This window comes from Notothenia rossii (assembly GCF_949606895.1).
Source record: "Notothenia rossii genome assembly, chromosome: 9".
Classification (NCBI taxonomy): domain Eukaryota; kingdom Metazoa; phylum Chordata; class Actinopteri; order Perciformes; family Nototheniidae; genus Notothenia; species Notothenia rossii.
This window is the reverse complement of record NC_136907.1, coordinates 64,693,924-64,717,006: the sequence shown is the minus strand read 5'-3', so window position 1 is coordinate 64,717,006 and position 23,083 is coordinate 64,693,924. Positions and strand designations below refer to the sequence as shown.

The window sequence follows — 23,083 nt, the reverse complement described above, 5'->3', positions numbered from 1 at the left end:
AATGCATTGTGCTGAAAATACTTGTGATTACTGCTTCACATGGTTGCTCGGCACCTGACTCCGCCTGATGGTGAATTGGTCCTTTAACAGTCATTTCAGTGCACCCTGTATGAGTAGCTTTTTATTAACTGCAGTAGCAGCTTCTTAATCATTAAAGTGGAGATGTGGAGTGCATCCAACCATTTTTGCATAGTTGTTCATGGAAACGATTCATGAATATCCTGTTGTATTAGGTGATGTGAAGGAGGGTAAGGAAATGAGGTGGGGTGAGATGTACTTTGTCCATCTCCTTGTTCTCCCCTTTTCCAGCTGCTCTAATTTGACACCTCGAGCATTGGAGGGGGGTTGGGTTAACTAGGTGGGGGAGTGAAAAGACACAGTGGAATTCATTAAGAATAGCAAAGCCCTCTCTCCCTTCAACCTCCTTTCAGCCTCCCTCCAACGCTAATGACATCAGAGGTTAGCAGGAGCGAGAGGGGGAGAGACAGAGGGAGAAACTAAGAGAGGGGGGAGATGTAAGAAATTAGAAATATTTAAAATAACAATATTCTCTATGGAAAAGAGGAAAGTGTTGCAGCTTGTAGACAAGATAGTATCTGTACACCAAGGCCTTTTACTCCTGGTTTGGTCCGAGTGTATTTCTGCATCCTTTTAACATTCACACAAAATGAAAGAGGTTTCAAAAACTACAGTTTTGCTTCTGACAGTCCTAATGCACTATGATGACATACCAACAGCGACCGCAGACCTTCGAAAAACCCATTTATGCCACACTTTGTAGGTTGGATGGAGTGCAATCAGACCTTTTTCAACATTGTGATTACCACGTACTGGCACAGTAATCTGTTGCTGAGGAATTGGCTGGCTAATGGCAGTTTCACATCAGCCATCTATAGGGACCTTGTAGACAGGTAAAGTGGTGGTTGCAAGATATTGAAATGGCCAGTGCCACCTGGGATGAAAAACCTTTTAAAAAAGTATTAAGAACTTATTTTTTTCACAGTGTGTAATACAAGAAGCTTTATATGTGCAGTCACTTTAAACAGTGTTTCTCAAATGGTGCCACAAAGACAGTACCACAGGAGGTACTCAGAAGGGGGCACATGAAATACTTATAATTCAAATGTAAGTTTGACAAATCACATCTTATGTCACATTAAATTCAATATTCGTATTTCAACGTCTTCGTTAACCGTCGTAAATGGTCAACTGCAACAGCAAACGCAATGAAGTGAACAATGACGTTTGTTCAGTGTGATCTGTAAGCCCCTTTTTGTTTAATGACGAACAATATTCAATAATATGGATATGTGGCAAGACAAAGAGATGTGAAAAATAAGCCAACGATTCTCAATAAATTATAAGTGCAAATCTTAAGGAATGATTATAGGTTAAGCATTATTAAGTTCCAAGATTGTAGTAAATCAGACACTGATGGTACAGCGATTTCTTTTACCTTTATATAGGCTATGAAAATAATGTTGTGTTGCTCAGGGGGTATTAGACTCCAAAACTATTTCAAAGGGGGTTCATTACTGATAAAAGTTGGAGAACCACTAGCTTAAAAATTCAAACACCACTTTTCCTCAAAGCCAAAGCCTCTGAAGCTGCTGCTTTATTTAAGACCTGGAGGAGAAATGATTGAAGGGCAAGATAAAAAAATAAATAAAAAAAGTTAAAATGCAGATCTGAAATCCTTGCTGAAAAAGTGTCCCGAGACCTTTCAGATGCTCATTTCCATTTATCTAGCAGTGACATTTTTCATGACGTACTCTCTGGCAAACTATCTGACTCATAAATCCAATTCAAGCCTATTACTGAAGAACTTTTAAAGCTATCCTTCATTAATGTTAATGGGGTTTTTTAGTGGAGGCCAGTGGTGGTTAGGACTACATGGCTGCTTTCCCAAGCTTGTTTAACAGGCTTCAGACAGAGATGGATGCTTCTTGCAGTCCGATAGGCTCCCTGAGCCATCTATCACCCAGAGGACCCACCCACAGAGCTGGCGCTCCAAAACAAAGGGCAGGCAGGAAAGCTCCTGATTGACAGCTTTATGTGTGTGGTGGCTAGTCAGACAGCAGAGAGGAGACACAGTATCTGTTTCTGGCCTCAGTGCTGGCCCTCTTTCCGAAAATGAGTTGTGAAGAACAGAACAAAATAATGAGTGAGCAGGGGAATCAATCAATACGCCGACACAGGAGATAAATGAGAGAATCAAACACACACAAAAAACATCCCTAATGTTGCTGAGTAGGTACAAAACTAATCAGGCAAATGAAGCTGCCCGAGCAACGTAAACTGTGAACGGAGAGCAGTGTGGAGACATAAACAGTTATTATCATAAAGATTATTACCCTTACACCTCAAGACTCGCTAATTAGTGCAATAAACAGCCATATTCTAAAATTTATGTCTGGAGCGTGCAATAAAACCTGCTGAAACATGTAAATAATGCGCACACAAAGACACAAATAAAGGGATAACACACTGTTCTGCAGTCACTAAATTCGAGTTAGAAAAACCATTTCAAATCTATAATAATAAAACACATGTCCGAGCATAAACGGATTTTCTGCTGCTACAGCTGTATTCATTTTACTGGAGGCCACAGTTCCTCTCAGGGCTGTATATATTCTTGATATGCAGACAAAAAGCAAGATGGGGGGGAGGATGTTTCAGAAGAGACACACTAAATTTGGACAGTAAGTAGTATCACCCCGTTGGCGCGGTACACCGCACATTCGCAACGCCCCATTTAACCGCACACGGCGCTTCCCTCTACTGCCTTCATTTGCATACTTCAGCGGGGCCCTGACGGATGAAGACGGATGGGGCAAAATCAGCCTCACTGAAACAACTGTTTTATCAAGGTTAAACTATCCAAGAAGCTCTTAACCTCGGCGCCTTTATCACACTACAGCTCTCCCAATATCAATCTATCAATATGATCTTATCGGAAGGGAGGGGGCTGAAGACGCTCTTCATAAACTCAAGTAATAGGAACATAAAGGAATGTTATGTGTGTTTAGGGGAGGAGACAGCTAAACATGGTGCTGAAGGACAGGTCCAATAAAAAAAAGGATACAAGGGGGTGCCAGCAAGCCAAATCAAATATAATAGAAGAAGAAGAGCTGCTCGCCCGAAGGCGTTCGAGGCATGTGCCGAGTCACGGGGTCGTCGGTTCAGATCTTGTGGACGAGCGGTGAAAGCATGAATAAAAACACTAAAAGGCTCTTTAACAACTAGGCTGAAAGTGAACTTGAACAAGCAACTGACACACACACACAAACCCTGAAGGTGCCTTTTTATGTAAAAAGTAAAAACCATACAGGTCAACTTTTGAAAGCTCCCACCTATCTATAGCCGTGCTATAGCAGTGCTGCTGAGTCATTCTTATTAAAAAGAGACAATAAATAGATGTTTGAGTAGGATCACCTTGTGTATGGAAAAAGTTAAATATATTATTTAAAAATTAAACTACTATTATAGCTGTACGATTATACATGTACAATGGTTATCAGATTCCTCCTATATCAATAGACACATACAAATGAATGAATGTAAAATGTCTTAATTTACGTTCTCATGTGATGTTGTGTAACTTAATGTAAAAGACTTATTGTCTTCTTCCTCTTCTATTTGTTATTAATATTATTATTATTATTATTACATGAAAATGCAGCAGTAATGAGGAAGACCAGTATTCTAATTTTGCACACACAATTGATGAATTGTTCAATAAATATATCATGCAAAAAGAAAACATCGGGTATAGGACTTACAAAACAAGACATTTAAAGATATCACCTTGGACTTGAGAAACTGGGATTGACATTTTTCATTAATTTTGACATCATGGGAGCAAACTACCTCCTAACTTTTGATCTTTGAAGGGTAAAAACTCGGTTAGAAGTGGCTTGGTAATAAATGAACAGAACTATTTAATTTGCTGATTATGCTCAAGTAGAAAAAAGAAAATGACACCAATTAACATAATTTCAGTTGGAGTTAACTGTCCAGAACTAACACCGCCAAAGGCAAGCTGGCAGACAGACGGCACGAAGGGAACCCACAGCTTTCACTCTCTGGGTCGCTGTACGGATATCTACAGTACAGGGAACCAGCGAGGACGCATTATTAATCCTCATCGCTGGTACTATGAAAAATACTTTCTATATCACATCAGACTTGAGACTATAAATATCAAATTTTTATTATCTTTCACACTGAAACAGATCATAGTCTAGAAATTAGTCATTTAATATCTACACTAAGTAGGTTTTCAATATTAACAAGTCAAGCAGCTGGTGGTTGAGGAAATCGACACTTTTTCTGATGTAATTTCAGTTTAATGATAATTTGTAGCAATAATGTAAACTGATTCAAGTAAACAAAGGAAATGATCTCAAACTAATGGCAGTTTTGTCTTTCTAATTGTTTTTTTAACAGTAATGTAGACATAGAAAAGACAAAGTGTCTAATCCATATCATAGTGAGTTTTTTTGGTTATTGTCTTGACTCATACATGCTGAGGGTTCCTTTGTTGTGCCTGGAAAAAACCGACACTACTACAGAAGCAGATTAAAGGGCCCTTATCTGCCTCGATGAGAAGGTCTTTCCACTGCCAGGCAGCTAGGCCAAGTACTGACCTCTGCTAACACTCATGCTCTAGCCCCTCTGTGCTAAATGCTACCTGTGGTGTCACATCTGCCCCGGGAAGTGATCCAAAACGGCAACACCCCAAGTCTCTCTGGCCCCCACGGAATTAGCAGCAACAATCCCAAGAGACCGCCTGCCTGCCTATTTCTGCCCCAACAACACTCACTCTGGCACACGCACACACAGAAATAGGAGATACCACACACCACACGGAAGATTGCCAGCAAGCATGAAGTTGTTTGATTTTGCAGCCACAAAAACAACTCTTTGTGTGGCTAAATTTATCACCGCTCTCCGCCGCCGACACAGTATTTGTGTCTTTCTCAACAGTTCGATATCTCCTCTTTTCTTTCTCTCTCAGTGTGTGTCTGCATTGTTCTTTGTCTGCGCGTTTCCTTTCCACTGAAGGTGCCGAGGTTACCAAGGCTCATCTGTGGCCCCTTTGTCTCTCACGGCAACAGCAAGGTTTATTAACATAAATTAGAATAGCTCACAGAGAGAGTACCTTGTCGCTATGCGTTACCCACGGCAACCTCACCTCCACTCTCAATCCACCTGAGTGTGTGTCTGTGCATGTGTGTGTTTGTGTGTGAAATAAAGAGAGAGAAAGAGAGAGAGAGCACACTCCCCTGCATCTAAATGTGAAACTACTCGAAACGAGGGAGACACATCCACACCCATCTCTCCCCTGTCCTGATTAAAATAAATGGTGCTATCTGCACTGCATGACTCACTACACCATGGCATTACTATCAGTAATTGAAACATCCAATCACTACTGAGCCATCAGCCTCACTGCTCTTCCCCATCTGACTTTGCGGCACCTGATTGAACACCCCACTGTATGGGAAGTAATACAGGATATGCCTATGAGTATATATGAAGAAATACGGAAGAGAAAAACTGCATCAACGTGGGCACAATTCATGTTCTTTTTTTTTTGTTGTGATATGTGTCTGAGTTAGAGCTGCAGCAATCCGTTAATTAGTTAATGGACAAAAAATAAACTATTTTGATAATGAATTCATTGTTAATGCAAAAATGGCAGAACATGTTGTTTTCAGCCTCACAAAAATAAGGATTTCCCTCTGCTCTCTGGTTTATATTATATTTAACTGAATATATTTGCGGAACATGACATTTAAAGACCCTGGACCTTGAGAAACTGGGAAAGACATTATTCAATAATATCTGACATTTTATAGACCAAACAATTAATCAAAAGATAATTGGCAGAGTAGTCAATTATGGAAATAAAACAGGATATATTTCAATGTGTGTCTGTCTGTGTGTGTGTGTGTCTGTCTCTGTGTGTGTGTGTCTCTCTCTGTGTGTGTGTGTGTGTGTGTGTGTGTGTGTGTGTGTGTGTGTGTGTGTGTGTGTGTGTGTGTGTGTGTGTGTGTGTGTGTGTGTGTGTGTGTGTGTGTGTGTGTGTGTGTGTGTGTGTGTGTGTGTGTGTGTGTGTGTGTGTGTGTGTCCCACTGCTAACATCCTAAGCAGAGATCCGGGGAGAGTCGGGTAGCCTCATTGATTGGTGTTGATTCCATCTGGGCAGCGAGCAGCGACTGACAGTGGATCTAAGCTGCTGCGAAAGGCAACCATTAATCTTGGTCCCGTTTAAGCAGCATGTATTAATTTATGTCATTTTTACTAAGTCAGCCAGGGAAGAGCGCTTGCCATTTTACGTTTGACTGTTCATCGAAGGCGGGGGGGTTCCTTTTATACAACCACAGCATGCTGCCAACACGCCACTTACACCGTAGTGGCAGGGTGCCAGAGAAATGAGATCCCACACCTCAAATTAAAGGTTATCAGCTGCCAGGGCAACCACCTCCATCAAATCACCCACAAATCTGCATGTAGGAGGTCGATTTTTGATATAAAAAAGGAAATGTCTCTTCAGTTAAACAGAGGGGGGAGAATAGGTGACATGGTGTGCATGTAAGCAAACAGATTTAATATGAGATATAAAAAACTAAACTGTGTAATTCAGAGGTAGTTGGAGTACACAGTTGGAGCCTCATGAACATATCAGTAATAAGATCTGCAGGTGTTTCAATGCCAACAATATGAGGATATATCCACCGGTCCTACTGCGTGAGGCAATTCCACCAGACTGTGGAAAATCCAATCATATCCAAACAGCACCAATAAGAAAAACAATGGCTGAGGCAATTGCAGCAGCAATAATGTCACCAGAGCTGTTTTGTAGACACTAAAAGCTGCTCCAGAGACAAACATCTGATAAAAAAAAACTCCACTCTGCCATAGAGCAAATTTCCTCTCTAAAGCAATTTTATATTCGATAAGTGGGAAGGCATTCTTAGCGTAATGGATCTGAATATGATCTCTGTCAGAAAACTAAGAACAGCCCTGTATAAAAGCCCGGTTTGCAGAATGGCCAGTACTGCTGCATCAGATAACCAGATTGAGAAAAGCAGGAAACAAAATATAGATAGAGATGCAATGCATTAATTGTTCTGTTGAGTAGTTGAACTGATAGATATCTGTTTCTCCTTCTTGCTATTTACATGAAGGTGAATTGTGAAAAGAGTATGTGGAGGGACAAATAGTTTACTGAAATATTAAACAGACAGGGACACACTTAACTTGCGTGCATGCAGAGACAACAAACAGATATGAACACTTTAGTTAACTGAAAATAGCTGATACAACTTCCATTACAAAATAAGCAAAAACCAACATAAAACACACCTAGCGACCCTAGCTTTGCTCACTCAACACACACACACACACACACACACACACACACACACACACACACACACACACACACACACACACACACACACACACACACACACACACACACACACACACACACACACACACACACACACACACACACACACACACACACACACACACACACACACACACACACACACACACACACACACACACACACACACACACACACACACACACACACACACACACACACACACACACACACACACACACACACACACACACACACACACACACACACACACACACACACACACACACACACACACACACACACACACACACTCGCCATACGTCGCCACACAGAGTATGACCATTCTACATCCAGATCTGTTATCACGGCTAATTACAACTCCCACCTCAGATATACAGGGCTGTAATTAGCCTCTTAAAACATGATTAACATGTCTCAATTAAGCCAGTCAACATTTGCATAATATATTAGCTGTCCTAATTGCGAGTGAGTTTATACCAGAGGACAGGAAACAGCAAAAACACACGCTGTTGCTTCTGAAGTGCACTGATACTGTAGAGAATATAAATATAGAGGAAATGTCAGTGGGTAAAATGGAATCCAGTCTATTTATGTTTGATATAACTCACTGTAGAAGCAGAGATAAACGTAAAACTATACACATCCCCGCAAAGAATGCTTCAAAAAATATATGACTTGTTTATTATTATTCACTGTGAGAAACGTTTCTGCTAAGTGGAGAAATAGTTTCCTATAAACACGCAAATCAAATCCCAGCAACATTTTCTAAGGAAAACTTTGCACTCGTTTTGGAAGTTATTTATTCAAAGTCATTTATGAGAGAACAGACAGAGTCCTGTTCAGTCTTATTTCCGTGGAAACTAAAACATGGGGGGGATAAACTGCTGCTTCGGCACTTCCAAGCCGGGGACAGATATACAGTCTCCCAGCCGCGCGGGGAAACCAAGGACATAGCCATTAGTTTCAGGACAGCGCCACATTGGAAACTAATGTCTCCATCTGTCACTGGAGATGAGAGGAGAGTAACAAAGAGAGGCAACACTAACCCCTGAACTCATCATGGACAGCCATGTCAATTAAATACTGAAAAACAGCAGCACTGGGAGCCATAGTGACCAGTCCATCCACCGCTTCATGGGAGCTCAACTAGTACCTCCATCAACGTTTAACGATAATGTTACAGGAAGTGCCATAAATAGTCATTTGACATTTTATCATCATGCAGCTTTACATTTATCACCAGCCTACTGACTACAGTTAAGACCGATTGATGATAAATCAATTTGTTAATTTTACGAAAATGTGCAACTTAAGTCATTAATTATGTCTTTTTTGTTGCAAAAAGCCAAACTTGTGTTGTTTTCAGCCACTCGGATGGTGATGATTTGCCGCTTTTCTCAGTTTTACATTACTGTAGTTTGACTATTTCAAAATGTTGCACTGCTTGGTCAGACAAAACAAGAAATGTAGAGTCAAGTTGGTCTTTTTTTTCCAAGGTTATAGACTAAAGGCGCTTTTCCACTGCAGCACGTAGCACGTTGTTTTTTGCTTTTCCACTAGGGGTATGTCCGGATGAATATGCTAAACTAGTGACGTAAACACTCTCGACTGCTGAATGGTCAGAGAGAATCGCTGGCAAGGGGGCTACAACTACAACAAAATGAACATATTTTACCTTGATTTAATTGTAATACACGTTTCAAAATGATGCCGAAGTAACAACATACTGATACCGGCCTGCAGACAAGACGTGTTTTCTGAATGGAGATCAGAGCGATCAGGCTAAGCTAACGTTGTATATGCTCCGTCCACACTCACAACAACGGCCTACAGACATAAATAAACCAGCGACTGTATTCACCATGACACAGACAGTCTGTGGTTTGTACTTGTTTAACTTTGGTCTAGTTTCTGAACAGATATGAGGAGCAGTGAGCTCTGAGTGCTAACAGCTAACGGCTGATGTTTTGTTTTTGTGGTTCGCATTGAAGATGACGTCACGGCAGTTTTACGCAGCGGCACTCCGCCCGCCGATCAGCCGATCGCCCCACCTACACTGCGTTACTATAGTTACTACCCCAGTTGGTGAACTGTAATGGAAACGCAGCATAAAGTGAGCCTGGCCTACCAAGGCCTAACCATACCGTAATAAGCCGTGCTAGGTCCTGCAGTGGAAAAGCGCCATAAACGATTTCTCATTTAAACAAGAAAGTAAGTGGCAGACTAATCAATAGTGAAAATAATTGTTAGTTTAAACCCTTCTCACAGCAAAGCACTTTCAGGACAGTTATCGAAAGAAAGGTCTAACGATGAAAACTACTTCTACCAAAAGATCCATGGTAGGACCCTTGAAAGTGACCAGACCAGGACAACTGATTCAGCAGGTCTACAGCTTTGATAAGTTCAAGCGGTGTAATGCATTATCCGTCTGATCACATTAGTCATGCAGGAGCTCTCCATCTGACCCGAGCGAGCATGGGGGTAATGTGAGGCTGCTGACACAGAGTGGCCTGACCAAACAGTTCCAGGCCCACAGATAGAGAGACACAGAGAGGGAGAGAGGAGGAGAAACAAGGAGAGTAGGCCTGAAATCTGACACCCAGAAACACTGACTTGGTGTCTGGCTTCTCTTACTTAGTCAACCTGTACGTGCCAGCTTCCCTCGCTGTAATGGTTCCACGCAAACAAAGAAGCTCTCCAACTCTCTTCACAGGATGTGAAGCAAACACAGGAAAACAAATTCTAAGTGCTTCTCAGGAAACTGTAAAAACAATGATGATAGCTTTTTTTTATGTGTCAAGGGGCCGGTAGTCAGGACAAACATGAAATACAACACTGGCGGCCAAAAGGAACGTCTGTGAGTGGTAACTCAAACCTCCGCCGCTGGTTTTCCATAAGCCAGCGTGCAAACCTGAGCTTGTTTAAGCTTGCTAAATACTCTCTCGTCGTGACACAGGCCCGACCCCGGCACAAATATACAGGGAGCGGGGTGGGGTGGGGTCATCAGTTAAGGCCTGCTCTGTCTGCTATTGGCATGCACTCCTGCCTTGTTTGTCAGCTGCTTGCCAATGGACACCTCTCTGCTGCAATGTCCCATATTGCTGCTGTCAACACTCACACAACACTGATATACCATGAGGAGGAACAGGCACCACACGTGAATAACTACATGCAACAAATGATATATGATCTAAAGAAATGTCTCCTCTCTTCAGTAAAAGGTTGAGGAGAAGCTGCTTTAAATCTGAACTGCTGCACTCGTCTCCTCCTGCTCGCACTTCTTCTCAAAGACACTCTGACTGCAACAATGTAAAAAGCAAGGAGAAGCTGACTCTTTGTAAAGAATATAAAAAAGACCTGACAAATTACAGGCTGTACTCCGCTCGCATACACTGCACTCAGCACATTTGGCTGTAAATGCCATGGTGAAGGTTTGAGTCATTTTCTCTGTCACTGCAGTGAAAGGATTTTCAGTTTCGTCTGCACAAACCTCCAATGGGCGAAGATGAGCCGCAGCTCAGCTCTTCAAACATCGACAGGGAGGACAGAGAGAGGCAGCCATTAAGGCTCGATTCTCATAAATTGCTCGGGTTATTCTTAACTTTTAAATGCTTTTCTTTCTTTATCAAAACAACGCAGTTATTTACGACCTGCTGATTTGTGGCTTGGGGCATGCCTTTCAGAAACCCTTTCAGTAAAAATAGCGGATCCAATACATAAAAGAAGAGAGAGTTGAAATATGTTCATTTCCAAACTTGGTCCTAATTTGCAGGCTGAGGGGAGCCTCTCTCTCGTCACAAGCTCTGTGAAATCTCGGGTTGCCAAGAACGGTGGGAAGAGAGGAGAGGCAGGGGGAAAAGCCAGGAAAAGGTCCAAGTCACTTTGTTCTTCTTTTTGGAAACGAACTCTGGTTGAACCCAGGGAGACGCCAGACAGTTTACAAAGAGCCAGGCATTACTCTCTCACTTTTCCAAGCCTTGCAATTTAGAAACAGGGCCCCAACCTACTGTGGCTTCCTCCTAACAGACAGCACTCTTCAGCTTTCAAATCTGGTGAATATCCCAGAGTGTCATTTGTACTTTTTTTGTTTTGAAAACCTGTGCCAAACTCTGACTCATACAAATTAAATGTGGGTGAATAAGAGTTTATGTGAAATTAGGAAAAATGGTTTTCCCTCCACACCAGCTCTCTATTTTAAACATCATGGCTCTGACTGCGACCAGACAAAGCGACAGGGCTATCTCAGTAACCTCAAAGACAGCTTTAAAGTTGTGTTCACAGATAAGGTTGAATTGGATATTTTCTTTTATTTCCTCCCTTGAAAAGCCACCTCCTATGAACCAGCGTTCTGTCACATCCCTCAGAGAATATTCCCAGGCTTTCATCATGTGAGCTACTCTTCTTTTAATTTGCTGTTAAGTGAGTAATAATTCACACATTCCCTTTCGTGACTTTGACCCATGTTGCAAACATAAACAGAAAATCCCTCTGACCTGCATCTGCATTTTAAAACAGCTCACTTAGCAACACTTTCAAATTGGGCAAAGGAAAACAGACAGAGAGGGGGGGGGGGAGAAAGCCCAGCTACAGAAAGGCCCAAATGTCGGCATGAAAACACTCCTGTCCAATGACAGCGCCTCATCTGGGGCCAGTGTTGTTCCCATGCATGGTGTGTGACATTAGTCAGGGAAACATGTCAGAAATCATAAGATTCTTAAAAAATGTTAGCCAAGTAAATTACAGTGGCTTTGAGAAAAATGTGACAATGATCATGGTCTATATTATTTTTCTTCTGAAGAAATAATTGATATTATTCATAAATAATATTTTCAACACTATCAGTAAGTGCAAGCGGACCAAAACAAAAATCCAGCAAACAAAAGAAACTTCTTACCTGTTTTCTCCTTAATTTCACACAAGACGTTGAAGAGAGCAGGTTTCATTCTGTGGCAGTTCAGTGCATGTTTCCTAAAAAGAGGACAGGACATCCCTTTCCAGATCAATATTCAAACAAGTGTCAATAGTAACAAAGTCGCCTAAAAGATTCCTAAATAAAATAAATTGATTATGAAGATGATCTTTTTTATATTTTTCTGCTGTTTTCACCTTTTAGATGTAGCTTAATTTTAAAACACTCAGGAGCCAAAGCAATTAAAATGTGAATCATATTTAAACTGAATCCATAGTCTTTGAATGAAATTATTTTAGTCACATAAATACACTATTAGAAATGTAAGTATTTACTGAACTAAATTAAACCAGTCACCCCTGTAACATGTTAACATGTAACATGTAACATGTTAACATGTTACATGACTCATATGTATTTTCTATTACATTTATGATAATTACTGAAAAAAACTAGTCCGTGGTCAAAACTATAGGAAAGGATCTGCAACATGTTATTACAGCAGAGGATTCCAGCGTAAGCTCCTTTGTAACAAGGTAGAAGTGTTTGAGTGCCAACTGCTCCACAGTTTAAGAAAACTGAAAAACAGATCATTCTTATCTACAATAATCGATAGTTTTGATGAACAAAATTACCCCAAAAGTTGTTATAAATATTCAAATATAAACCGTGGCAAGTTTTTGTTGTATATTTTTCGCTTTCGCGCAGCCACGGCACTTCATTGGGCGTAATTGTTTTCATTTAGAGACACAAACCACAATGTTATTATCTCCCCCGACATCCCCAACAACATTGGCTAATATTTCCGCTCTCTGATTAATTGAAGTGTTTTTTGTGTAAATCCTCACCTCGCCTGTGCTTCGTCTAAGCTTTGGTCTGTGATGGTCATTATTTGCTGTAATATGTCTCCGATGTCTTGCTTTCTTCCCTCTCCGTCCGTCCCCGCCGTGCCATCCTGCATATGCTGCGCCAGGCCGGGGTGTCCGGCCATGCCTACCCCGTGGGAGTGCATCAACCGAGTCTGATCGTCCATCCTTGACCACCGTCCCTGCTGCCTTGACTCCAACTTTTAAATTTGAATAGCAAGAGGGGTAAAAAGAAGAGAAAATATCCTCGGAAATTCCTCTGGATTCCTCTGCGTCTCTCTGAGCTCCGACACTCCTCCTTTTTCCTTGGTAAGCTCTTCTGGATTTGGGAGGAGGGATACTGACAAACCCTTTCCCTGCTCTCTCTCTCTCTTTCGCTCTCTCTCTCTCCCCCCCTCTCTCTCTCTCTCTTTCTCTCTCTTCGTGTCTCTCCCAGCTGGTTTAGGTGAAATCTGATCTGAATCGCTGCTTTTGGCTTTGGCCACTCCTGCACCGCTACTGTAGGGAAGAAAAAAAACAGGATTGAACATTAAAGGCTCCTAATGTGATTAAAAGTGGAGCGCGTTGAGCTCCTCTTATACAACCTCGGATATGAAACGAGAGTTGATGCGCTAAAACACGCAAAAGAGTCAACTTGCCTTGGAAGGTTTGGGACACAAACTAACCAACAATTGTTATTGTTTCGCTTATGTCTGGTAACTGACTCATAATCAGAGTATGGATGGAAAGCCTCCGCCCCTCGAGCCACGATTGGAGAAGAAGGAGCGTGCAAGTCCCACCTCGGTCCTCTCCGAAAACGTCAATCATCCTCCTCGGGAAGGTGGGACACTGTAATAAACATAAAGAGATGTGACCGGACCGGGTGGCTATACAGTGATGGATAGAGAGTGAATATGTAGCCTAATAAATAATTGTGAGTGGCAGTGAAGCTCTGACCCAACAGGACAGCATGGTGGTGCTTATGGAAGACACTCTGTCACCCTGACTATATATTTTCCAGCTGAATATTTACATCCTTGTAATCAGTCAACGCAATAATAAATCAAGATGAATTTATTAGTTTGTGGGAAGCACTTTTACAAGCCTTTTGTCGTAACACGGGACCATAACAGTTGTTATAGCAAATACACCGTGCCCCAGCCTTCTATTTAAACATCCTGATGCGGTTATATGGAAAAATAATTAAAGGGTATGTCCGTCAAGTTTACACATGAAATACTTTTTAGATATTACTGAAAATGCTACTCCATTTGTGAGGGGAAAACGTTGTTTCAAGCATTTTATGGCTCTAGGGAGCTGTGCAAAATTTTACAAATTGCCTCAAGTGATGTCAATTTAGTCTATTGGGTCTGAAGACTCATCTCGACGTGTGAAGTTAGAATAAATTCATCAAACCTTTATAGCTACTCCTCCCTTCTTGATGCTAGCACAAGAAGTGATAGCAGGCTAGTGGCCAAACCGTGGAAATACAACTTCCGGCCAAATGTTGCCAGAAAATGTAAATCATCAAACAGGTTGGTTCAGGTGAATGAGCTCGAGAATAAGCGACTAGGAGGCGGCTTTTAATAATACTTTGGTGTGCTAGATCTTTGGGCCCAATGGTTGCTGAAGATCACGCACAACGCAAGTCATTTTATATCAAGAAATCGTCTTCGTGCAATCATGCGCCACTGATCAACTTTCACATGCATGAACGGGACTCCGCCCCCAATGCTTTATCTATTTCTCTTTATACAGTGTTGGAGTTGCATTGTTGGTAGATGCCAGGTTTGGAAAAGGAAGAAGAATCTTTGGAGAGGTAAATACAATCATTATCTATTGTTCTACGAATCAATTTGGACCCTTTTTCGATCAAATATTCATTGTGAGTCTGACAGTGTTAGCGCAATGCTACAATTGCTTAGTACTCTTTTAATCGTTAAAGAAATACCAAAATTGTACTTGTTCTAACTCATTGATTTTGAATGTTGTTTTAAAATCTTACATGGCAAGATTAAGAATACTGTGTTTGGTTTAACATCTGCCAAAATAAGCAATTTCATTAATACAAATGACTGTTTGTTGCATTCCACAGCAAACCACAACCTACAACCTGCATCCAACATGTAATATTTGTATTGCATCTAAACTATCCCCCATTAACAACAAAATCTCAATCATCATATGGATATGCTGCAGTTCTGTGCCTCAGAGTCTGGTCTCTGCTATATCCAAATGCTTCCTTTCCTTCTTTTACTGGCCGGACAGAAATCGATCAGTCAGTTTTCTCATTACGTACTGAATAGGGAGGTAGGGCAGTAATTGTCACAAGGGGCAGGGTGAGGTTGAGGGTAGTGGTGGTGATAATGTCTGACACTAAGGAGCTGCAAGACTGCACAGTACAGCCCTGAAATGGAAGTCTGCAGTCCAACAGCCATTCTGCTTTATTTTATACCCTATTTAACAGGACCATAATGACCGGAGATTATCTTTGTGTTGTAGACCTTACAGGAGAAGCTGGTTCAGTGGAAACATGCATACTCTAACGCTTGAAAAAGATATTCATCAAACATGACAAAAAACATTATTCTTATATGTTTTAACCCAATCATCTCCAAAACAGACAATAATAAACCACAATTTGAGGTTAGTTCTTCAAATCCAGATCAATACCTCGCACACATCAGTCTTCTTAGGCTCGATTTTAAAATGGGGGCTTCATAGATTAGTGTGAATTATGATGTAAATAGCTCATTATTTTTTGCTTTAAATTCTATTTTTTTCCATGAATTCAATAGGCTGAAATTGCCTTACTGCTTGTGGATGCTTTTGGTAAAGTAAACTCTGAATAGATTAAATAAGACCTTGTTTGTGGCACTGATTGCTGTATTTAAAAGAAAAAGTGCAGTCTTAATGAAAGTGAAAGAAAATCATCTGACATTGCATATTTTCCCTCAATTAAAACTAAATGTGTTGTTGCAGCATTAATAATCCTGCAAATAAATAAGAAAAAGAGGGATTTGATTATAATTGCAAATTAATTCTGATGTAAAAATATTCTCATAAATAGTAGATGTTTTTTCTCCAGAAGTTGCAGAGTTGTTTTTCAGGGAATAAAAATGTTAATGCCAAGCATGTCAGTATTCCCAATAGAAATGTGAACTAGTTGAGTTTGTTGAGTTGTGTTTACCATCATCCAGTGAGGCTGCCCTCATTAATATGGAATAAGGCAGAATGTACCATGGATTATAATGCACTTGTGATCAGAAAATGGCTGCTTTAGTGTTAAATTGTTATCTGCACTAACATAATGTAACAACGCATGTAATGTGTTTGATTGGTTTATTCAATATAACATCAACAAGCAGTATAGAAACACTTTATAAAAGCTAAAACATTTTAATATTAAATTATTTTGTTACATTTATTGTTTTTTCTATGTAATTGCCAATAAGTAGCGCTTGAAAACACTATAAATCGAGCTGTATAAAGCATTTATCCACACATGTATTAAGTATTCATCGGTAAACTATAGGTATAGAGGAGTTGAAAAAGCCTTATATCTGCTCTACTCTACAAGACGGTGTGTTATAGAGCATGTATTAGTAGTTATAAACTAAACTGCTTATACTGTAGATGCTCAAAATGGGTTTCTAAAATAAGTGTTAGCAGAGGTCTTATAATCAAAAAAATCCTCAAAGCTTCATAACAAACATCATAAGGTAAACCCACATAGACTCCACAGCAGTGGTTCTTCTAGCAGGACCCGGGTCAGACTGCTGCTTCCAGAGAGCTGCAGGTCAGAGCAGGGTAAGTTATGTATGAGCCAGGAACAAACTGAGGGAGAGAGCAGCAACTGCTAGGCACATCTCTCCAGGAAGTAACCTTGATGAAAAATGCAGTTGTTTGCAGCTCTTGGCGTCCCTCAGGCATGAATAAAGTGAGGCCCAGACAGAGAGAAAAGACCTGGGCTCAGCTTGAAACTACTCACTGCTGAAGAACACACACATCGGCCAGCATTAGGAGATGGGCACGAATTAAACTTTAATCACACCTCAAATAGATTAAGCGACAGGAGCCGAGTCAGCAATTCCAAGCCCTTGCTCTGCCTCTGTTGACCACCCCCCTTTGAAATAAAATTAAATACTCACAAGTTCCAGTTTCTTTGCACCTCGGATGAGTTTTTAAGCAAAAGGGGGTACTTGAAACAAACCTGAGGAAAACCTGCACAGCTGCCCCGGTGTTAATGTGAAGTTATAAATCATCTCATTAAAGGGTTGCCTCGGAGATTTAGTATCGCTCCTCCATGAAGTTAAGCGACTTGCTAGAGACATATTAATTGTCAAACGTCATGCAGCAGAGGTCAAGACATCCATTTAGTCATATATGTTTTATACTTTTACTGTACTAGAAACATGTCAACAAATAATAGAGAGGCATTTCAAGATGTTTAAACCCATCGTCATATTACAGCTTTTCCTATTGTAGTGATTGTAAAGGCTTAAAATAACGATCGTGGCCACTATAACACAATTCTTAGTCTTACAGCCTACAGACGTTACTTGACTCTGGCTCATTGTCACTGTAATGGCATGAGTGGGACACTTGAACAAAACCGAGCCATCTTTATTGTAGTTTCATCTGTGCTTTATGCTGTGCCAACTGAAAATGTCAACTGCAAAAAATACAACCTATTTCCATAATGCAACGGAAAAGCGTCTTTCATTACATGTTTCCTTTCAGGGCTAGAGCCCCAATTTCATTTTGCAAGCTTTATGAAAAATGTGTAGCTTCCTGATGACACCATTATTTAACTCCCTTAACAGCAACAGAAAACATTAACTGTTTTTACTGGATGAGTAATACTCATGATGAATCTGAGGATGTGTAAAACTGACATACACCTTCAATTCAGTTGTGGCAATGACCATAATGCATTTTTTAGTAACCACTTGAAGATAGAAAGCTTTTTCAAAGAGGTTTTTTCTTCAGGAGAACAAGTAATGTGATGTTACCGCTTTCTTTGGTCTTTCAGTTAAGGACTAGTCAGTTAAAAATTGAGATTGTATGCTGTGATTCCTTGTTTTTTAGAATAAACAAGTTCCTGCTTCAGCCCGGCAGGATTTTCCTGTATCGTGTTGCTATTATGATCATTTTTAGTGTGGATGATCTGGATGTATCTGTGTGTAGCTGCGGCTGGGTCAGGGTGAAGGATGACTGATATGAAGGGGTTGACCTGTCACATAGCATTTGACTTACCATCCTTGGAACAGGATAAAAGGGGAGCCAAATGTCAAGTGATACAAGTGACGCATCCTCACTCATTCACACACGCGCGCGCACACACACACACACACACACACACACACACACACACACACACACACACACACACACACACACACACACACACACACACACACACACACACACACACACACACACACACACACACACACACACACACACACACGCAGATAGAAGGTTGAGGAGATTAATGTTTTATAATAAAACCTAAAAAACCCACCAGCCATTCTGTGGATAGGATGTAAATACAGTAAGCTTATCATTTCCGTGAAATAATAAGTCACCAGTGGCACTCAGTGTGCTTCAGCCACAAGATTTCCATGCCCTTTTCCGTGAGTGTGTCTGTTCTTGCTGTAGGGCCCCTGTAAGCCCTTGGACCTCTTGGCAAAGCATGGGCTGTGCCTGGTGGGGGGAGATGTGACGGATGCCGGAGCCTCGGAGCCCGCTAGCTGCTCTGTGAATTTTCCCAGACTCATTTGCATTCATAAAGAGCCTGCTCCTTGTCACAGAATGTTTTATTTTTTAGTCTGCCTCCAAAATCCTGTGTGACTCCTGGTGGGAGTGCGCCGGGAAAATCCGACTGACAAAGACAACAAGATGAATGAATCCCCGTGTCAAACAAGTGTGGCTTCAACGATGACAGATGGAGGAGAGCTGTCCCTCCGTCAATCAGTAGGCTTCATTTTGGAATAAATAAATCTGAATTTCTCCCCCTCCCATAATTACAAGTGTTGCTTTATTTGACAGCTCTCTGTGTTTGTTGAAGGGAGTGTGTTTGTTGGTGTGTGTGTGTGTGTGTGTGTGTGTGTGTGTGTGTGTGTGTGTGTGTGTGTGTGTGTGTGTGTGTGTGTGTGTGTGTGTGTGTGTGTGTGTGTGTGTGTGTGTGTGTGTGTGTGTGTGTGTGTGTGTGTGTGTGTGTGTGTGGGCAGTGGCACTGACCAGGTGACAGCTTGATTTAATTCCATATGGGAGTGACTGCAGTGCGGAAGTGCGACTTTTTATTCTAGATTTTTAATCAAGCTTTGGTGTACACATGGAACAGCAGGTGAACGTAAACATGCAATTAAATACAATTAACTTCCAAATTCTCCTTTCTACTCATGCACCTGATGTCCTTGAGCAAAATGCTGCATGTTGTTCTGTTTACACTCTGACCTCTTGTAGATGAAGGGCAGGGACTTCACAAGGAAATCTGGGGCCCATTGTCTTTATTTTCTTCTAAAGAAAAACAAACACAATGAGCTGCTGCTACTCGAGGACCCGAAACATTCAATTCCACTGTATTTTTTTTTAACAACACACGGCTTTGAAAAGCTTTTCGTTTTCCCAACAACAGTAGGAAACAACAGAGCAAGTTGAATGTGAGCGACACAGATTCCCTAAACCTCAAAGAACACGGTGCAAGCGGAGGATGATAAAAAAGGAGAACATCTGGTGAGCCGAGCACAGTGCCAGGACAAGACAAAGCCATGTGTCTGGCAAACACATACCTACACACATACCCAAACACACACACATCCAAACATTTATTCATGCATGCACACACAAACCCGCCTGCCCCCAAACTTGCAAACAAGCACAAAAAAATCTCCCCCACACACACACAAATACATGCACGTTACACTCTTTGTGCTGGCACTCACACACAGCAGGGTGCAGTTAGAAAGAAAGAAGAAAGAAAGAGTAGGATGTGATTGGAGAGTCCGCTGTTCAGACAAGACTAATCTGCATACTCAGAGGCTTAGAAGTGAATATGCATGAGAGAATAAAACGATATGCCTTCAAGCAGACCACCCGTTCTCTTTGGATTACTGTACCCACCTCCGAGCCTTTTTTCTTCTTGTTGGCGTGCAATCAAGCTGATTTAGTGTGCACTGGCTGATGGTTTCATACTACAGATTGGACCTAAGAAATTTTAACCTGTCGAGAAAAAAAACACTGTCTTCAAAGCAAAAGGAACATAAAAAAAAAAAAGGTTCAACATTTGAAAAAAATTATCCTGAGGTGTTTTTGCACATATTTTCAGGCCTGATTTGGTGGAAATAAGGTTTCAACTGTATAATGAACCTTCTTGGACTTTACATTTTTATAATCCCAACACTTTTAGATGTACTGCACCTGCTGCATACAACAAGGTACAAAATGATCTTTAGCTTCAAAACATAGTGTCATCTATTTAGTCCAGGATGTCTGCTTGCAAATGTTTTATCAGATTTTCCAATGTGAATCTGATATATGAGCTTTTATGTTAATCGTTCCAACTGTGTTGCTCATATTCTTTGCCAGGCGTCCCTTGTTAAATAGACATTTAATGTCAATGGGACAAACCTGCTCAAATAAAGGCGAAATACAATGAAATAAAACATGAAGACGAACTGAAGACAGGAAAGTAAATCAGGAGAGAATGAATATTTGTAAGAACTGCGCAGTATTAGACACAGAGCCCTGATGACCCATCAAATATTTAAGAAATGTCTTCTGGAACCAGGAATTCATATTTCAGACTTGCTCCAAGACTGTCTTCTCCAATGAATGAATATTTCATTTCAGAAAAGAGAGTTGCCCTGAAAGGCACCATTACCAAACCCTAATGTCAGGGGGAAAGCATTCTCCACATTTAGTTGGAAGTTAGGGTGAAATGATAAGAGCCGTCCATGCGTAACACAATCTGATGGGGTTATGCATTGGCATCACATTAGCATAGCCTGACGGTGTGTGTGTGTCCCAAATGACTGCAATAGGAAACTAGGGGAATTCAATTTATCATCTCGCTCATCTGGTGAGAAGGAACAAAAGTCTGAAATGTTTAAAAACTCAGCGCTGACACAGTCAGTGCATCAACGTGCAGAGAACAATCTGATCTTTTAGGGAGTGATCTAATTTTAGCAAAGACAGGTAGTTCTTTATCTATTTTCAGGCTAAGAATATCCCAGTTCACACAACAAGAGTCCTGCTGGAGATACCTTCTCGCTGAATTAAATGTCTAAGAAAGTGAAAGGTCCGGTTTCAGGAACACAAAGGCAGGCAGTGGTGGAAACTATAATGACTAAAATACAGCGTTTCAGTACATTTTTTAAATACTTTATACATAACTCCACTACCTTAAAAAGGATCCTGTTTTCCTATATTTCTTCCTGAAGCTCTGTAAATGTGGATGTGTAATGTAAGGCAAAGTATTTCTTCCTGAATAGGTAATGTGACTGTCATATCTTCTGACTTGTTCATATGGGTGCCTTCAACTAATGTGTAATGTGCTTACATTCTCAATCTTAGCATTCCTACAACCTGCATACTAAATAGGATTAAAGCAATTTAAAGTCTTCTTTCAGTTTTTTTCAAACCAAAACGTTTGAAGGTTTATTTTAGCCTTCCTGAGAGTTGGATGGGTTCATCTGTATATTACATTTTTGCATCTGCAGCAAAAGTAAAACGTTGATGAAGTAATGTTTTTGAGAGTGCAGGAGGAAATCTGATCAATCACCATGCTGCAATTAAACCGGGGCTTGAGAGTAATCAGGCTAATGCGACACATGCAACCGCTTTGATTTCCTGCCTTCAATCTTTTGTGTGTGTGCACAGTCACTGCCCTGCATGTCTTACTGCAGCGTGTACACCGAGAGGATCGGAGAGGTCATCCCTGAGCAACTACACCTGCTTTTTCTTCCTCTCTAGAATTTTCCCTGCTCGTACAGAAAGAAAAAGAGAGGGCAAGAAAGAGATATCCTTGGTTTGGAAATAGTTAAAGCCATAAAGACGTACAGTACCTCAGCCCTGACCCCATGCCCTCCTAGGTATCCCCCTGCGCGGAATTCTTATTCCCTACCAAACTGACAAAGTGTTTTTAATCTTTTCTTTCCCTCTCTCCTGGAGATTGGGGAAACAAAAATCAATAGCTCCTGGCAGGCGATCTAGCAGGCTGGTGAATTACAGGGTCTGCGCTGCAGCCAGAGCGCTGCATCATAGGGGCCTTGGAATGAGAGACCTTGGGAGAGGTATCAGAGACATAGGAGGTTGCAGGGTCACACTGGGTCCGCAGTCTGAGGAGCCGGGTATTTACTGCCTAGGCCAGCTCGCCGCGATGAAAAATAACTGCCACACTGAACAGAGAGAGGGATGGCCGGGGTGAGAAAGATGGCGGGAGAGACAGATAAGACAGACGGAGAGGAAGAGAGAGAGGTGGTGCATATACGAGCAGATGAAGTCTTGTGAGACTTTGCTGTGATTTGTGTGTACTCCCCTCATGTGCTATGTGCAGTACAGGTATGATGTCAAGCAGAAGACTAATGTGGTTTTTTTCCCCCTTCTCCCTCCCAAATGGGAAATGATTCATTAGCGTTTGGTTATTTAGAACGTGGCAGCGCAGGCCGATCAATATGCATGGGCCCATCTGTCAATACGTGATTTCTGCTGGTAATTAGCTGATGTGGGCCAGTGGTTGTGAATATTGCCTGGCAACTGACAGCCTGGTTGTTTCTCTCATCACTGGGGGGTGCACAGGTGGTAGTAGCTCACTGCCGATCGATAAAATACTGTGCTTCAAGGTCCAAACCAGGTTCATAAAGACATCATCCATGATAATATATGGAGTAAAGAGTC

At 41.2% G+C, this 23,083-nt stretch overlaps 1 protein-coding gene across 4 annotated transcripts in view; it reads right to left on the bottom strand.

The window, feature by feature from the left end:
* The window catches only part of pbx1a (pre-B-cell leukemia homeobox 1a), a 65,169-nt gene that overhangs the window by 26,679 nt on the left and 15,407 nt on the right, over window positions 1–23,083 (bottom strand). For all 4 annotated transcript variants that reach the window (XM_079650065.1, XM_079650067.1, XM_079650066.1 and 1 more), the window contains exons 2-4: window positions 13,840–14,029; window positions 13,184–13,699; window positions 12,321–12,394 (exon numbers count right to left, since the gene is read on the bottom strand). In XM_079650065.1, the coding sequence (XP_079506191.1) occupies window positions 12,321–12,394; window positions 13,184–13,368 (259 nt within the window). In that variant the 5' untranslated portion in view covers window positions 13,369–13,699; window positions 13,840–14,029. The remainder of the gene's footprint in view (window positions 1–12,320; window positions 12,395–13,183; window positions 13,700–13,839; window positions 14,030–23,083) is intronic.